At 42.2% G+C, this 16,849-nt stretch overlaps 3 protein-coding genes and 1 pseudogene across 3 annotated transcripts; 2 read left to right on the forward strand and 2 right to left on the reverse strand.

Moving 5' to 3' along the window:
• Window positions 1-1,547: 1,547 nt before the first annotated feature.
• On the forward strand, window positions 1,548-6,489 carry LOC127758028 (uncharacterized). The gene is made up of 12 exons (XM_052283640.1): window positions 1,548-1,687; window positions 1,789-1,986; window positions 2,068-2,170; window positions 2,656-2,726; window positions 2,811-2,915; window positions 3,316-3,349; window positions 3,560-3,660; window positions 4,317-4,376; window positions 4,433-4,630; window positions 4,713-4,949; window positions 5,036-5,320; window positions 6,428-6,489. Exons 1-10 carry the CDS (start codon window positions 1,571-1,573, stop codon window positions 4,803-4,805), a joined length of 1,080 nt encoding a protein of 359 aa, XP_052139600.1. The 5' UTR covers window positions 1,548-1,570; the 3' UTR covers window positions 4,806-4,949; window positions 5,036-5,320; window positions 6,428-6,489.
• Window positions 6,373-9,038, reverse strand: LOC127758033 (uncharacterized). The gene is made up of 6 exons (XM_052283652.1): window positions 8,412-9,038; window positions 8,256-8,307; window positions 7,715-7,813; window positions 7,227-7,291; window positions 6,949-7,119; window positions 6,373-6,871 (listed from the first exon to the last, which is right to left on the reverse strand). Exons 1-6 carry the CDS (start codon window positions 8,988-8,990, stop codon window positions 6,803-6,805), a joined length of 1,035 nt encoding a protein of 344 aa, XP_052139612.1. The 5' UTR covers window positions 8,991-9,038; the 3' UTR covers window positions 6,373-6,802.
• A 328-nt stretch (window positions 9,039-9,366) lies between these two features.
• On the reverse strand, window positions 9,367-12,532 carry LOC127762099 (uncharacterized). Its single transcript, XM_052286465.1, has 6 exons — window positions 12,401-12,532; window positions 11,573-11,705; window positions 11,370-11,473; window positions 11,071-11,242; window positions 10,808-10,948; window positions 9,367-10,051 (listed from the first exon to the last, which is right to left on the reverse strand). The coding sequence occupies exons 1-6, from the start codon at window positions 12,448-12,450 to the stop codon at window positions 9,692-9,694; spliced, it is 960 nt and encodes a 319-aa protein (XP_052142425.1). The 5' UTR covers window positions 12,451-12,532; the 3' UTR covers window positions 9,367-9,691.
• Window positions 12,533-14,618: 2,086 nt separating this feature from the next.
• Window positions 14,619-16,054, forward strand: LOC127784701 (DNA damage-repair/toleration protein DRT102-like; annotated as a pseudogene).
• The last annotated feature ends 795 nt before the right edge of the window (window positions 16,055-16,849 follow it).

The raw sequence follows: 16,849 nt of genomic DNA on the forward strand, positions 1-16,849 counted from the left end.
CAATTCAGCCACCTGATAGAGTGCTGACTTCAAACGGCCACCACATGTGCATACGAGCTCCGTTTTGGATCCATGAGTACTTGATGTAAAGCTCTTGGAGTCCTTTTTCTAACGAATCCAGCCTCATCGCTAAATTCTATCTTAATTAGGTCCCGTTCGTTTCTTATGTAATAGGTGGATGAAAATTTAGATACTCGTGGCACGCTTTTCAAACTGCTAAACGGTGTGTTTTGTGCGAAAACTTTCTATATGAAAGTTGTTCTAAAACATCAGATTAATCCATTGTTCAAGTTTGTAATAATTAAAACCCAATTAGTCACACGTTATTATCACATCGTTTTGCGTGAAACATTTAATCTTCATCTTCATCTTCATCTCCAGGAGATTCAAACACCACAGTCATTTGCAATTGAAGATACAAAGGTGTTGTGTCGCCTATAATAAGCCTATGGTTTTGTAACTTCATTTAGGACCCCTACCAATATGGGGCCCATGTGGGGTGCGCCCCAACCAGGTGGAGCACGACCTAGGGACCCATTGGTCATCCTCCCACTTCCATAAATAGCTAGTTATTAGGGATGCAACTGGGTAGTTCTGCTACCCGCAAAAAAACCCGCATTCTAGTCTACGCATGGTAGTATAAAATTTAGAAGAAAAAAATAACTAGAAGTGGGATAAGCGGGACAAAAAAGCCTGCTTGCCCGCCCCGCTTGCATCCCTACTAAGTACCCCTTCAGGATTTCTTGGGTTTTGTTTAGATCAAAGTTTAGCTTTGCTACTTTATCGTGTAATCCCGTGATCGGTTAGATCACCGGTTTGCTCGTTACGGAACCCCACCTGTAATACTTTTGTTAATTCGATCCTACTACATCTTTAATTTGCAAATTGAGTTTCTTGTGTTCATCTTTTTCTTGCTAGTTCTCAATTGCTTACAGGAACAAATACCCTCGTGGTTGGGCTGACTGTGCATCCGTTGAGATTCACGACCGGCTCTGGAGTTGGTGTAACGATTACTAAGGCACAACATCCTTGGATAGTTGTTCGGATCACCAACGTCGGCCCATCAATCGACTTATCCTCTCATTGAAAGATCGGGACACCCTAGTGCATATCATTTACATCTTTATCCGTAATATTCCAAGTATACCTTTCCATATAAAGCTAAATATACGGTATTCCGATGGCTATAAATCGAAGTGTAGAGATATACACCTAATCCGTAACACAAACAATGATTATTTTTCTAAACCTTAAAAGCGAATGCAATGTCTTGCTTTTAGGTTTTATCATTGTTCAGCAAGGGCAAGTGTGCACGCGTGTATATAAGCTTTTGTGTTTGTACTTTATTTTAAAAATAATACTATGCAAACAAGGTAGATTTCTTATTTTGGACCCATTATACAACTTATGTGTTATTTTTCCGAGAAAAAAGAAACACTTCCTCGCCAAAAGAAAAAGAAAAAAGAAACACGAAATCTCGGCCGTTCGATGGTAGTAACATGAAGAGCAAAATTAACGCGTCCTCCTCCTCCCCATCCCCAGTCCGACGGTTCCCAATCCAAGAGGAGAGATGGCGCGCTGCTCCCCGCCGCTGCTGCGCCGCCTCTTCTGCTGCGCCGCCAAACCCGCCTCCGCCGCCGCCGGCGGCACCAGCAAGAAGAATATCGTCTTCTTGGGCTCCCCCCAGGTACCACCCCCACCCCGCAAGCTGTTCTTCACCTCTCGGTTCGCCAACTCCCGTGCTCCGGTCTGTTGTCTGATCCAAGAGCTCGGCGTGTCGCGCCTCAGGTAGCCGCCTCCGTCCTGGAAACTTTGCTGGTGGCGTCGGAGTCGCCGGACTCCGCATTCCAGGTTGCCGCCGTCGTGACGCAGCCGCCGGCCGCCAAGAACCGGGGGAGGAAGCTGATGCCGTCGGCCGTCGCGCAGCTCGCGCTCGACCGCGGGTTCCCCGGAGACCTCATCTTCACTCCGGAGCGCGCTGGGGAGGTAATGTCTTCTGAATCGTTCTCTGGGAAAACTTTCACATTGAGGCTACAATGGTGTTGAGTCGCACAAAGATTAATGCAGGAGGCGTTTCTGTCAGACCTGAAGGAGGTGAGACCAGAGCTCTGCATCACTGCTGCCTATGGAAACATTCTGCCTCAGAGGTTTCTTGATATTCCGCCTTATGGTACGTCTGCCTGCCAAAGCATCAGCTTAGCCAATTCTCTCGTACTGTTTGATTGCTCTGGTGCGCAACGAACATGTACCGTCTCATGCTCAAGCAGAAATAGTTCTCTTGGCTCCTTTCAAAAAAAGTTCTCTTGGAAATTAGCTGATATTGACTAGCAACTGGGGACTTCTGCTTTCCTGCTACAATCCATGTCCAGTTGTCTGTGAATGGCTTATATTTGTTGAATACGCACTTGTCAAATTAGATGCAAAGTAACAAACCAAAACTGGATAACTTATAGGAGAACCAATGTTAACCGGTTGGTCTTCTGTTTCCAGTCTATAAATTGCCAAAACCAAAACGTGATAACTTCTGAGTTCATAGTCAACCTTATAATTGGTGCTAAAAGCAGCCTACTTTGCCACAAATCAATCTGGGACATGTTGAATTTTGTCTACTGAGTGCTGAACATTGACTATTTGGCATTTCTATCTACATACCAGGAACTGTTAACATACACCCGAGTTTGCTGCCTCTATATCGTGGTGCAGCACCTGTGCAGAGAGCATTGCAGGTTTTAATGATCTACCTGTTACAACTATGAGCCAGTGAAGCTATTAGCTGTGGAATATTTTATATTTATCAATTTTAACTGCAGGACGGTGTTGAAGAAACAGGTGTTTCCCTTGCATATACTGTCCGTGCCTTGGATGCGGGTCCAGTTATTGCTTCTGAAAAGTTTGCTGTAGATGAGTATATTAAGGTAGGTGGTTCTAACTGTCTTGCTGGTTTTATTATCATCTTGACAGTTTAAATTTATAGAACAGAAGTCAACCATTGCTTGAATGAAAATATACATGGGACTCTCCATGCTATTCAGTCACATAACATAAGCAAGACTATATATGTAACTGCACTTTTATTGTAAGTTTCTAGTTAATGAAAATGCATGAGAACTCATGGTAAAAAAAAAAAAGCATGACAATGTTGATAATTTTGGTCCATTATAGACTATTGCTATGTGGTTGTAATTTTAGTGATGATGAATATGAACAATCGTTTGGCCATTATTCAAGGAGCTCGTTTAGTTCAAATTATAAACTGGAGATAATTTAAGTTTCATAAAATATACTGATCGTTTTTGTAACTTTCTTCATATGCAGGCACCGGAGCTGCTTGCTATATTGTTCAACTTAGGTAAAGACTATAAACTATTCACTATGTGTTATTAATGGTCATATTTCTAGACAGCTTATTCCTAACTCTTTTTCTGGTAACTATGATTAGTTGATTATACCTACCAAGGAACAGACCTTATTTCAAATTTTTGATACTATCTTCTTCTAAATATAGTTCTGAGCTATATGATTTTGAGATTTTTGTAATTTGGATTCTTGTGTTAAATAGGATCCAAGCTATTGCTTCATGAACTACCCTCTATTCTTGATGGAACGGCTAAAGAAAAGGCAAAACCACAAGATGACTCCAAAGTTACACATGCACCGAAGGTATGCATAGGATGGCAATATTGAATTGGAGGCTACCGAATTCAGACTTAGAACTATAGCAGTGAGAATTATACGAAAAGTCACTGCTATAATTCTCACTCAACTGAACATGCGCAAAACAAATAAGAAGACTTGAGCATAGCTACATGAGCCTTTGTCATACGTCCTGCCTGCAGTTTAGTTTTTATTTTACATTTGATACTTCATTTGAAACTGCTTAAATCTATCATAGTTTATTTTCAAATATTTATACCGATTTGTTGCATTTATTTATTCCCTCTTTTCTTACAGTTCGCATGCCATCATTTTGGGAACTCCACCCTGCATTTCTAATGTTGATATACACTTTCTAGGATTGTGCTATACTGAAGCTTATATTTCCTTTTATATTTGGCTTTGTATATGTTTATGAAATCTGAATCACGCTGTTGAACCCTCTACTATAAATGAGACCTGGAGCCCAAAATTCCAAAGCTATAAGCACTCTGCAGGAAATTCCAAATCTACACTCAAATGGTTCTCTGCAGATAGTTATACCTAGCTAATTTATCATGATGGCCTCTGTTTTCCATCTGAATTTTAGGAGTCCAGCATTCAAATGATATTGTACACTTCGGATATCCCAAGGTATTTATTATGGAAGTTCTGTTTTCCAGCTGAATTCTGATGAGTCATGGTTGTTATTCAACCAAGAAGCTAAATTGCTCCATAACAAGGTGAGTTCCTTATTTCCAGCATACTCATCCATGCTATTGCCAACCAACTCTGGTAGGTACGAGCCTTTGCAGGTTGGCCAGGAACTCGCGCAAAGTTGCAGCTTGTGAACCAAAATGGGGAACCCGATGTGCTTGAGATTAAGGTTATCAGCACGAAGGCTTGCGCATCCTGTGACAAAACCGGAGATGGAAATGAGGTACTCTTCTCGGGGAACTCATTGCTGATTCCTTGCGGTGGATCATCTTGTCTCGAGGTTTGTATTCCAGCTTACAGGTTATGAATATGTTTCTTTCCTTGTGGCCTTCTCCAAGTTCACTCTGATGTTGTATGGTTAGGTCGTGGAGCTTCAACTCCCTGGAAAGAAGGTGACGACAGCAAGGGACTTCTGGAATGGTTTGCGTGGTCAAAAGCTGCTGAAATCACCATAGAAGAATTACCATGATCATCACAGCGTATACTACCACTGCATGAACAACAAAGACGATCGTATGTGATATGCGCTTGATTTCTACAAGTCATGGTAGAAACTGATGCTGTCAATGGAGAACATTTTCAGGAGAATGCTACTACAGGTAGAGGCACATTACTCGACGAGATCTTTTACTTTTCAGATCGTATCATTGTGAAGATAAAATTCCATGCTACTTCGTGTTTTTAGATACCTCATACCTCCATTCGCCATTGGAATCTGTATTATCTCCATAATTTTGGGAAAGAGTGCACAATTGTTAGCTACTATTTGTAAGCCCCCTTTCGCTTGAAATATTTTTACTGAATGATGGCGGTGTTGCACTGCTTGTGACCACTTAACCATTTTTGAAATACAGAAATTGCATTGTACTAAGACAGTATGTATATGTTGCTGTCTTGAGGACATCGTGTAATTGCTCTTTCTCAAGCTGACCGTGCAATTGCTCTTTCTCAAGCTGACCATTCCACGGCTGTATGTACCAAAATTTTCAGTGTAAAATTTTCGTATCTTTGAGATATCAAGTTTTACGTTACAAATATGACACTAAACGAGATGTCAAGTTTTACATTAAAAATATGAATTTCGTAATGATGATAAAATTACCCTTCTCATAAATAACCAGCTTTTCAATCACCTACCATTGAGGGTAAGTAAGTATTACACTATTACCCCCCTAGCTAGAAATGCATTTCACTTTTTCCCTTGAATTTATGTTTAAAGATCTCTACTGACAACTTCATTCGTCCCAAAATATAGCAATCTAACACCGGATTAGACTCGACATAGTACTAGGTTGAGTCTAATACAATTGTAGTTTGCTATATTTTGAAATAGAATGAGTAATTTATTGGATTGTAGAACTTGCTGCACCAAATCCGAAAGTAGTTTTCTCCCTCATTTTATGCACCTCATCCAAAATGATATATTTTTTCGTAAAAGAATTAATATGAAATAGATCAATCATACAGGATAAAATAATACTTATATCAATAAAAAAACAAATACCAATTGTGTATATTACTTAGTTTTACTATTTGTTATTTTTTCTGCTTGTGTATGTTAAATTTAAACTTGCAAATTTGTAAATTGATATACCACACATTGATCCATCTTACTATTTTTTTAAAAAAAAATTGACGACTTTTTAATTGGCACGTACAGTGTACATCCTCTCGTGGAAAAAAATTTTCCCCGCCAAATACTGGGAGCTGAGACAAATTCTTGTAGAAACAAATTTCTCCTGCTTCACTGTCTCATTTTCTCCACGAAATCGTAAAAAACGGTTGCAAGTCTTTTGGGCAAACAACTTTCACATTTTCTCCACGAAATCGTAAAAAACGGTTGCAAGTTTTTTGGGCAAACAACTTTCAATGTAACTATAGTATAGATATAGTGTAACTACAATGTAATTGCACTATAATTACATTGTAACTACATTATAATTTCTATATAAGTTAGATATAAAGTTGCATATATTATTTTAATACTTATATACAAGTTATAATATAGTTATAGTGAAATTATATTACAATTATACTATAGTTAGATTTAAAAGTTTTTCCCTTAAAAAACTTGCAGGTTTTTAGATCTCATTGGGAAGGAGAGACAGAGTGCTGACCAGTACAATTCCTGATTGCCAACAGGGGCCAAAATTAAAACTATGGATACATCTATGCGTTGATTTGAAGAAATTAAAACACGGACAAATCTTACATTAATTTAGTGCAGCTGGTGCTACCCAAAAACCAGACCTAAGCTTTTGGCGTCATAGAACTAGAGAAGCAATGCAATAGTACGGCACTACTCACACCTAAGATACATATACAACAGAGTTCAGCTTCGAAGTATCACTGTCAACTGCTGCTTAACGCTCTGCACATCATGGAGTCATCATTATACAAATTCCGGAGTCAAAATTCAGCAGAGCAGCATAAATGGAACATGGATAGAACTTCACGCATTTGGATTCTGCCGTAATTTCTGAGCTCTTTCTCTCCATGACCCGCTTTGCGTTGCCAGAACCTAAGAAATTGGTTTCATGAGTAGCTATGGAACAAGAAATAAATACGCATTCCAGGAAAAGAGGAACTTGAGATTACTTTATCACTAATAAGGGAACTGCTAGGTTCGGCTTCAACATCTTTAGCTTTCTCGCTTTCGTCATTGGTTTCAGGCTCAGCCTCCGTAGTTTCAGTATCAACAATGGGGTATGCAGGTACTCCAAATATAGCATTTTCATGTGCATCTCTGACCGTATCTTCATGCTTGGACTACGATATGTGAAGAACAACATGGGTACAACAATGCAGCTCAGAAACAACAGAAGTACAGAATATGGCAAAAAAAACACAACTGCTCACATAAGTCATACTCATACTTGTACAGCAGAAAGTCGGAAGCTCTTTCCTATGTGCTTCACCAGTGAAGCGTCATCATTAGCAACTGCGGAGGAAAATGATGAGATAAGGTCTGGGTTGTCAAACAGCATAGGCACATTGTTTACAATCTCATTGTGCATTCCAACAATAAGATAAGAGGATAACAAACTTGCAAACACTTATCAGGCTGCAATTTTACAATCTGCAAACGTTACCTCCAAGAGTGAATCTTGCAACTCATAAAAAATGGTATTTTGAAAAGAACTTGCATGATGATCAATGATGAAATCTCTGGTCTAGTTGATGCAGAATTGATTCTTGGTGCGAATAGCTCACTAAAGTGTTCTACAACTCCTCAAAAAGGACTATGATTGAGCATGTATGTTGTTGTGGACTTGCAAGAAATTGAGGGACATACTAGATTAAGAGTTATGCAATGCCACAAAAAAAGAGAGAAGAAATATTCAAGAAAATTATCAAGACTGACCTTCAACATCATTGTCATCTTCATCAAGTGGAGCATCCTTATTGAATTCAAATCTTTCCCACCCCACAGTGGCATTTCCAAGGGTGGAATCTTTTGAAGCTGTTAGTAATTGATAGTGAACACAATGCAGAATGTTGGAAAAAAAAACATAGGCAAACAATGAATACTGCATATGTGAGCATTTTACTAGGAAAGTAGGAATCATCAAGATTGAATCATAGAACTAAATTCCTCATGCATTTGAGAGTTGATTTTGAGCATAGAGCTGTAGCATATAAGACGACATAGTTATACATATAAACAGAAATACAATTAAAAAAAATGATAGACATTGCACTCCCTGTTGCCTAGAGCTATCAGCTATATATGCAATCAACTGATCAAGCCAGTGTAACCAGGTGACAGAATCAGGAAAACAACTAGTTGCATCACCAAACTTGTGCATTGTGCTAGTAACCACGTTACTAACTTTTAAGTGACTTGAATCACTTAACAGAACATACTGGAAACACAAGAACATATACATAGAGCGGGCCAAAACCTGTCTCTGAAAGCTGAAGCTTCATCTTTGCCTTCACTCTCTCCGCTGGGGTCTGAAAGAAAATCGACAAACCATCACTCCCAAGCACCAAAAACCTAGCAACAAAATTGTATAATTACAGGGCAGTAACAGTAAGAAGGATATGATGCAACTAACCATTCTATCATAACCTTCTATGAGCCGCGAGTAATCCACCTTACCACCCTCCCTGCCACCACGCCCCTTCGAGCTTTCACGGCGGCCGCCACCATCGTCGCGCCGCCGGTCCCGCTGGTCCTCGGAGTACGAGCTCCTCCCGCTTCGGCGAGAAGGCGACCGCGACCGAGAACGAGACCGGGAGCGGCGGCGCGAGGCCCTGCGGTCCTCCCTCTCCCTCTCCCTGGACCTGGACCGGCGCCTCCGCTCCCTCGACCTGGACCGGTGGCGCCGCGAGCGAGACGGGGACCTGGAGCGGGTCCGATGCCGCCGCGACGGGGATGGAGACCGAGAGTGACGGCCTGTGCGGGACGGCTCGTGTGGCGGCGGCTTGGTGGGTTGCGCGGGGGCGGGGGTGGCGCCGGCGCGGACGAAGCCGGAGAGGAAGGAGGAGGAGGAGGAGGTGGAGGGGGGTTTGGAGGGGAAGGAGGTGGATTGGGGATCGGAGGAGGAGAAGCCGAGGCCCTGCTTGAAGCGGCGGGCGCCCTCGCCCTTGCGGTTGAGCTCGTCGTAGTACGCCGCCGCCTTCTCTTCCTCCATGGCTTCCGGCGAGTCTGGGGCTGTGGGCTTAGGTCGTAGGCTCGCAACGACGCGATACCTTGAATGGGCTTTTCTCCTTGAATTTTTGCACGACACTGCTAAGCCCAGCCCAAGCGATACTGTGAGTATTCCCTACTCCAATCAGCAGCGCATAAGCCAGAAGTATATGCCGTAAATAAGAGATGACCTTTCCCTTTGATTCAACACGCATGAAAATCCTGAAAGAGTTCGTTTACCAGGACACGCATGAATAATTTCGAAGGAAGTTGTTTAAACTTGATTTAGTCAGGAATAATTCGAAGAAACGAATCTTTAAACCGTTGTTAGCTCCATTTCTGCAGCACTTCAGGGTTCCAGGTTGCTCGAGACATTACGAGTTTGGAGAGATGTCAGATGTAGATACATGTAACATACAGTATGTCATCACTTTTTGGTTGACAAGATAATCCATGCACTGGTACATTCATTTTATTTATGTACATTGTACATTCATGATGCAAGGAACAGAAAGGCGAAAGCCACACAAAGCTCAGTTGAAATGCCAAGAGAGTGGTATACAGTAATACACTTTCTCGTTTGTTTAAGCCACACTTTGTCATTCAAATTAAGCATGTGTATAGTCAGTAATAAACCTGAGTTGCCACAATCTCAAACCACGCAACTTGCCTTGGTTCGCCACAACAGCAGGCGTCAGTGCGTCACTAGCTTGTAATTTTGACCTTTACAAGGTCCGCGGCTGCACGGGCAGCGGCGGAGGCGCGGTTGGCTGCAGCAATGGCAGCTCGGGCTTTTTCAAGAACGTCCGACGAACTTGGGCTTGCGCACGATATCTCATCAGCAGGGGAGCGATGATGCTCCTGGCTCACCGTGTTACTCTTGGTAGCCGCATGCATTACTGCAGACCCAGCAGGTGAGCTTGGGGACTGGGGAGCAGCTTGGTATTTTCCAGTGTCCTCGACAGGTGAAATGGACAACGATGGCATATCTCTGGAAATGGAAGCAACTGGAGAGTTCTCGATTATAGGTAACTGGCCCTGGCGTGCTGAGGATCCTGATCCATCCTGTAAACAAGTACAGAACAAATGAAGTGAATGTCCAGTGTCTTTATGGTCGAACGCGAAAATGAACATTTAGATTTTAGATAGAGCTAGAGAGGTTTGAAATAAGCTGTTTCTGCTCGTTCCTGTAAATTTCTAGAGCTAAAACATCACGTTTGTAACCCACAATGTAAGAGTCCGAATCAACCAGTACACTCGGGGTGAGGATCCTCTACCATAATATCACTACCATTACAGTCACTGGTATGTGGGTCCCACCCTTCTACCGCATATAGTCACGGGAGATTAGGAACAAGAGATAAGGATGGAAGACAGAGCTGGAACCAAGAATTAGATCGGAGGAGAATAATCTACAAACAGAACCTAGGCACATGACATGGTGCCCCAATCGTACAGACTACAGAAATCATGAACAGAACTAATCAAGTATGCAGTTGACAGCCCTAGATTTACTAGCCAAAAGTTAGACGAAAAAAGGGTGCCTCGTGTTGATTAGGTTAACATGTAAAAATACATTATGTATTCTCAGTATTAACCAGACCAAGACCAAACTAGTCTGAACAAAACATAAGTGAAAAGGGTGTCCTAAAACAGTAGTGTTCCTTTACATTAATTCCACAAAATTGCATATGAGCATTTAGTCTTTCAGGCTTTAGCTATGCTAGTACAATTTGCAAACAGTTGATTTTGAAGCTGTCACATGCAAAAATACCATTTGGTTCTGATAATTAGGAAAAACAATAACTTAGCAAATGTTACCAGCAGATCTTCGTATTTCTTGTTAAGCTCTGCTTCAGTATTCGATGAGTCCCATTCAAGGCCATACTCTTGAGCAATAGCTTTCAGAACCTTCAGCTTTGATTCAGCTGATGGGGCCTTCACTGAGAGCTTCTCGATTATCTGCATACAAGATGGATAATTTTATTCCTCTTTTTCTAAAATTGACACAAGAATACAAGATGCTCAACTTGCAAGCAAAAACACAAATTAGTTTTCTGAAAAGAACAGATGCTTCTTCTTACTGTACGATTAACACCGCTGTCAGGACGCAATTCCATAGCTGCAGCAACAAATTCCTTGCCATATTTGGTGGTGAACAAAGTACGGAGATGCATTAGCTCAGGCAAGTCTGAACATCTCCCTGATGCAAATATTATACTAGCTATTGCTTCCCGTAGTTCTAAGGGGCATTCCCTGTTCCATGATAAAGCCAGTAAACTGTTATGATACTGTATTAAGTGAGAGAAACAAAGAATCATGATATATGCATGATGGCAAAACAGTAACTTAATGAGAAGACACTTGATAAAACTGGACCTACTTTTGGACCTCAACAATAGGGACCCTTGCCAGCACAAATTCGCAGAAAAGCTCAACAATCTCATATGCAGCCAATATATTTTGCTCTCGAATAATGTGCTCCACCTATGAATAAAAATGATAGATTAGAGAAATGCAGAAAAAATAGAAATGGAACCATCTCTTTGCGCATATTTATTAGCTCATAAATAGCAGTAAATTTACCCGAATCCTTGCTATCGATTCCTGGCCTGTCTGAAGATACTGAACCATCTCTTTGCGCATATTTATTAGCTGCAACTCCCTCCTGTTGCGCAGCAGCTTGATCCTCGAAATGACTAAATTCAAGCATGTTTTGCTAAAAGAAAGCAAGAAACCTCTGTTAATTGAGGTTACAAATAAAGCCACACTGTTTATCTATGTATGCATAGGCAATGCAATCATTCACTGTATGAACGACATGAAACACAAAGTAGTTGTGGCCGTGGGTAAGCAATTACTAGTAACTGGATCTCACTAACTCTAATACAGTAATTTTAATGAACTCATCGACTTCCTTTGATCTGATAACGCCAGTGCATACTAGTTGAGTTCTGCTGGTTTAATCCATTACGGTGACACTTACAGTCAGAGTTCTGAAAAAAAAATGAAGCTAGCATCCAATCATCAAAACATTGACTGTGTGGAATAGACTAAGATCTCCCAAAAAAAAAATGCAATATACGCGAATTAGCCACACCCTTTAAGGAAATAATGAACAGAAGCATTCAGCAATGGCAATTCACTACAGGAAGAGGTGAAGATGGTTGCTCTCTATCTCTCTACTCGCTCGGATCCAGACGGAAGCTAAGTTTATGTTATTCATCTGTCTCCATAGAAAACTATCCGTCGATACCTGCGGACCGGAACCTAAATCTAGAACTCCTGCTAAGCACAAGCACGAGCATGAAAGTCGCCGATCTTAGCAACACGGACCCAATCCGAGAGACAAATTGCAGCAGAGGAGGGGATAGTAGTTGGATCTGGGAGGAGGGAGAAGGCGAGGAGGCGAACCATTTGGTACCGAAGGTGGAGCGGTTGAAGAGCGAGTTGAGAGACGACATCGCTGGCAGCTCTCCGCCGCTGATCCACCCGGCGATGTCAAGCGCAAAGGGGAGGTAGGGGAGGAATGACGGACCTGCTGGCTGCTGTGTGGATATTTGCGGTTATACCCTCTTTTTTTCATTTTAAAATAAGGGTCTGTTCACTTTGATGCCATTTTCAACCATATCATTTTTTTTTGGCAAAGTTGCTAAATAAAATGTCTATGTTTAGTTTGTTGCCAAATTTAATAAATACATAAGAAATCCTGCCAGAATTTATTGACAATATTGCGAAATGGCATGTAGCCTGTGGTTACAAGAGCCTCAGTAGCCCTTAGATCCTGGGTTCGACTTTCCATGGGAGCGAATTTTCTAGGATTTAACGGCTTTCTACTTTTAGTGGTAGGCGACGTACCCGTCTACAGCGAGGCGCTTGTGGTGACTTCCTCAATCTACAAGATGGATTTGCTAACCCAATCTTCGAAGATGCTCATAGGGGTAGGGTTTGCGTGCGTGCATTGTGAGTGTCTGCGTTGTACTGTGTAATTCTTAAAAAAAGGCAATATTACCATCTTGCCAAAATTTTGGCATTGCTAAAATTTGGTAAGGTTTATTTTGGGGTTTGCGTGCGTGCGTGCGTTGTGAGTGTCTGCGTTGTACTGTGTAATTCAAAAAAAAAAGCAATATTACCATCTTGCTAGATAATGTTTATTTTGGCTACAATCTGAACAGACCTTAAGAGTTGTGGCACCTTATCTTTAGAGAAAATTCGATAGGTTGGTAAAAAAATAGCACTAGACGACAAGAAGTGAGAGAGAGAGGAGAAGGAAGAAGGGAAAGAATAGGAGAAAGAGAGGGTGAGAGAGGGGGAGGAAGGGAGATGACGTGGACACAATGACATGTGGGGTCCATGTGAGTCACACGCTAACTCAGCTGTCACATCGGAAAAACTAAGGTTAGAACCGCCTAAGGACCCATAATGACCCAATCTTCTAAGTTGAGAGCATATATCTAGTTTTACAATTGGGGATAATTTTGTAATCGGATGACAAGACGAGGGACCTTATATCTACCTTTTTCTTTGGAGGGTTGAACTGGAGACTTAAGGGTTGTAGCCTGTGCCGGTGAGGCCGCTAGTGGTGAATGGGAAGCATGGCATGGCGGTAAGGGCGCTTCTTCCTGCTTGCCTGCTGCATAATGTGAGTGTATACGACTTCTTGTTTCTAATGAATTTCTCTATTGAGATAAATATTTATTACTTATGAAATTTATTGGTAGATTTGTGATGGAGAAGAAAACAACATTCATTTGTAATGGTTAGTTTATTTGTTTTTTCCTACTATATTCATTTGTTAATAAGTGTGCTAATTTATATATGTGTAGCTGCTAACTTAACCATTTGCTAAGGGGTAGGAGAGTGCACATTTTACTACCAAGACATAGTACTTAATTCATTTTTTCCCATTATCTTTGATCACGTACGCATTGAATTTGACTTGCGCTATGGTATGTACGTCATTTTAATTGTACCGAGACTTCAACTTTGAGCCCACCCACTGATTTTATCATGGATTCATCATTGGGATCCTTACTCACATATGTCAAGGGGTGTACCGGATATGGAGGGTACACTTGTATCCTGATTTTTTTTCAACTGATATGATTTAATATATTCCCTCCGTTCCTTAATATAGGGCGCAACTGCTACGGACCCTAATACCAAGGAGGGTTAACTGTTTTCTCGGGGTGACGATACATGCAACGCTTGCTCTGCCCGTGTACAGCATGCGTACAGCTCTTCGCATCTGCCTTTGCATGCATGAAAGAGATAAGCAACGCAGGAAACAAAGCGCTAACTCCACGCATCAAAAGCGCGTGCGTGCATAAGCACGGAAGTCGACCAGGTTTCATGCTTTTGTTTTAGAGAAAATTCAATCCATAGCACAAAAAAAAAGCTGATACCAAAAAATAACACAAAAAATTTCCTCTTTCCATTAAAAGCACATGCCACTATTTTTTCTTCGATTTGTAGCACTTCCGTCACATTTTCCGTCCAAGTCCATCGGTTAGCCATGATTAGGAGCGTGAAAAGACAAATTTGCCCTTTATTCCAAACCTTAATTTGGACGGCGAGGGCGACTGGGTGTGGGCGAGGCGGTGGGGTGGCCGACAGCGATGGCCCTCGCATCATGTTGCCGCAGCCCCCATCCCCAAGCTCATTCGGCGTTGTCGCCACTACTCTCCAAGCTCTGCCTCCACTATCCCCATCGCTGAGCTCGTTCGTCGTCTCCTCCCCCGACGCCGACCCCGCGCTCGAGGCCCGCGGCGTCGAGGTCTGCGGCACGGGTGCGGCCGTCGCCATCTTCTCCAACAAGTACCCAGGCATCTACGCCACCCACTGTGCCACCGCCGCTGACGCCGTCAACACCCGCTCCATCAACGCCTGCAATGTCCTAGCGCTCCCTGGCATGGCCAGTGGCGAAGCTAGAGCAAAACAGAGGGTAGTGCACCACTATAGTAGCAATATACTACCATGTTCGAAAATGATATACGTACGACCTACCATGTTTTATCAAAGAACATTATGGTAAACAATATTAAAACCATTGATTTCAGTATCTACATTAACATGAACGAGTGATATAAGAACGAAAACTTAGCGGTAAATTATAAAACTACTTGCCAAAATAGGAATTCCCAATGACGATAGTTATCAGTGCAGTGTACTGAAGAAGTTAAGATTAAAATCACAACCAATAGGTGGCCAAAACTGAAGAACTACTCGTCCAACATCAACATCTCAAGAAAAAAAAAAGACAAAACAGCTTAATTTTTCGTTTGAAATTATCGAAAAAATGGAATGAAACTATGAAAGCAAATTGCAAAACTTTCTTTTGACGTCACCCCTTGCCTGATACGATTAATAGGTGATAAGACCATAGGCTGCGGTTGGCCATCGAGTGCATTCTGTTTCACCGTGAAGTAGTTAACAGCGCTGTTATGCAGGGCAAATTTGTCAACTAAACATGCTGCACCACAAGAAAATCCTCATGGCTGTGCGCTTCTCTGTTGGCCTTGTTACCTTTGCTCGGCCTGATGGTCTGCTTGGGGGTACACATTGTTGGGATGAGGAGGGTACATATATGGTGGAGATGGGGTAACCATAGCTAAAACTTTTCTCTTACCCAGGTGCCTAGGAACCCCCATAGCTGTATGTAGCTTTGCCCCTGGGCATGGCCACCCCACCCGACGTCGCCGCCGCTATCACCGACGCCTGGCTGGCCACCCCGTTCCATGCCCCGTGCCCGTCCTCCGGCGACACCCCCTGGCCAGAGGACATCCAGCGCTTCTTCGACTCCGCGCCCACCGAGATGGCCGCCATCCCCAAGGGCTCTGTCACCTCCATTCCTCTCCCCAACTCTGCATGCGCCATCTGCTGCCTGAGATGCCCGGCGGCGAGATGCGGATCATGCCCGGCAGCGTGATACGGATTGTGCGGGAGAGCCCCACGTCGGCGTACGTCTGGTTCAAAGCCGGTAGTGTGGAGCTCAAGCAGCCAAACCAGCACAGAACAAGGGCAATTTGGTCTTTTTATCTCTTGACTAACAGCAGAACACTTCAATAGATGGATGAATGCGACGGAAGTGCTACTGGACGAAGGAAAAACGGTGGACTATGCTTCTCGCCGAAAGCGAAAAATTTATGTGCTATTTTTTGGTACCGCTTTCTTTCATGTGCTATGGATCGAATTTTCTCTTTGTTTTAATGCTGCTTGCTGCATGTGCATGCACGCCCTATATTCTGGTACACTTTAAAAAACTAATTACGCCCTATATTATGGAATGAAGGGAGTAGTACTAATTGTGCTAATTTATATATGTGTAGCTGCTAACTTAACCATTTGCTAAGGCGTAGGAGAGTGCGCATTTTACTACCAAGACATAGTACTCAATTCATTTTTTCCCATTATCTTTGATCACGTACGCATTGAATTTGACTTGCGCTATGGTATGTCCGTCATTTTAATTGTACCGAGACTTCGACTTTGAGCCCACCCACCAATTTTATTATGGATTCATCATTGGGATCCTTACTCACATATGTCAAGGGGTGTACCAGATATGGGGGTACACGTATCCCAATTTTTTTCCAACTGATGTGATTTAATATAGTATGTGTACACACAATCAGTTTGGTCAAAAGAACCATTCTTAAACACAAAATCATATTTTCAAAGAGTATTATCATTTTTCCTTAGCTATTTATATTGTTTTCCACTACTAAGAAAAACGTTTTTTTTGTGATGGTCAAAATAGGTTTTCGTAGGCGACCAAACGTTCCGGCATAGATAAAGCACCATTTTCTCTAGTGGCGGCAATCCACAAGCAAAGATCTCATGTGGCGGCCATCATAAAACAAC

The sequence above is a fragment of the Oryza glaberrima genome, chromosome 1 (genome assembly GCF_000147395.1).
Source record: "Oryza glaberrima chromosome 1, OglaRS2, whole genome shotgun sequence".
Taxonomy (NCBI): domain Eukaryota; kingdom Viridiplantae; phylum Streptophyta; class Magnoliopsida; order Poales; family Poaceae; genus Oryza; species Oryza glaberrima.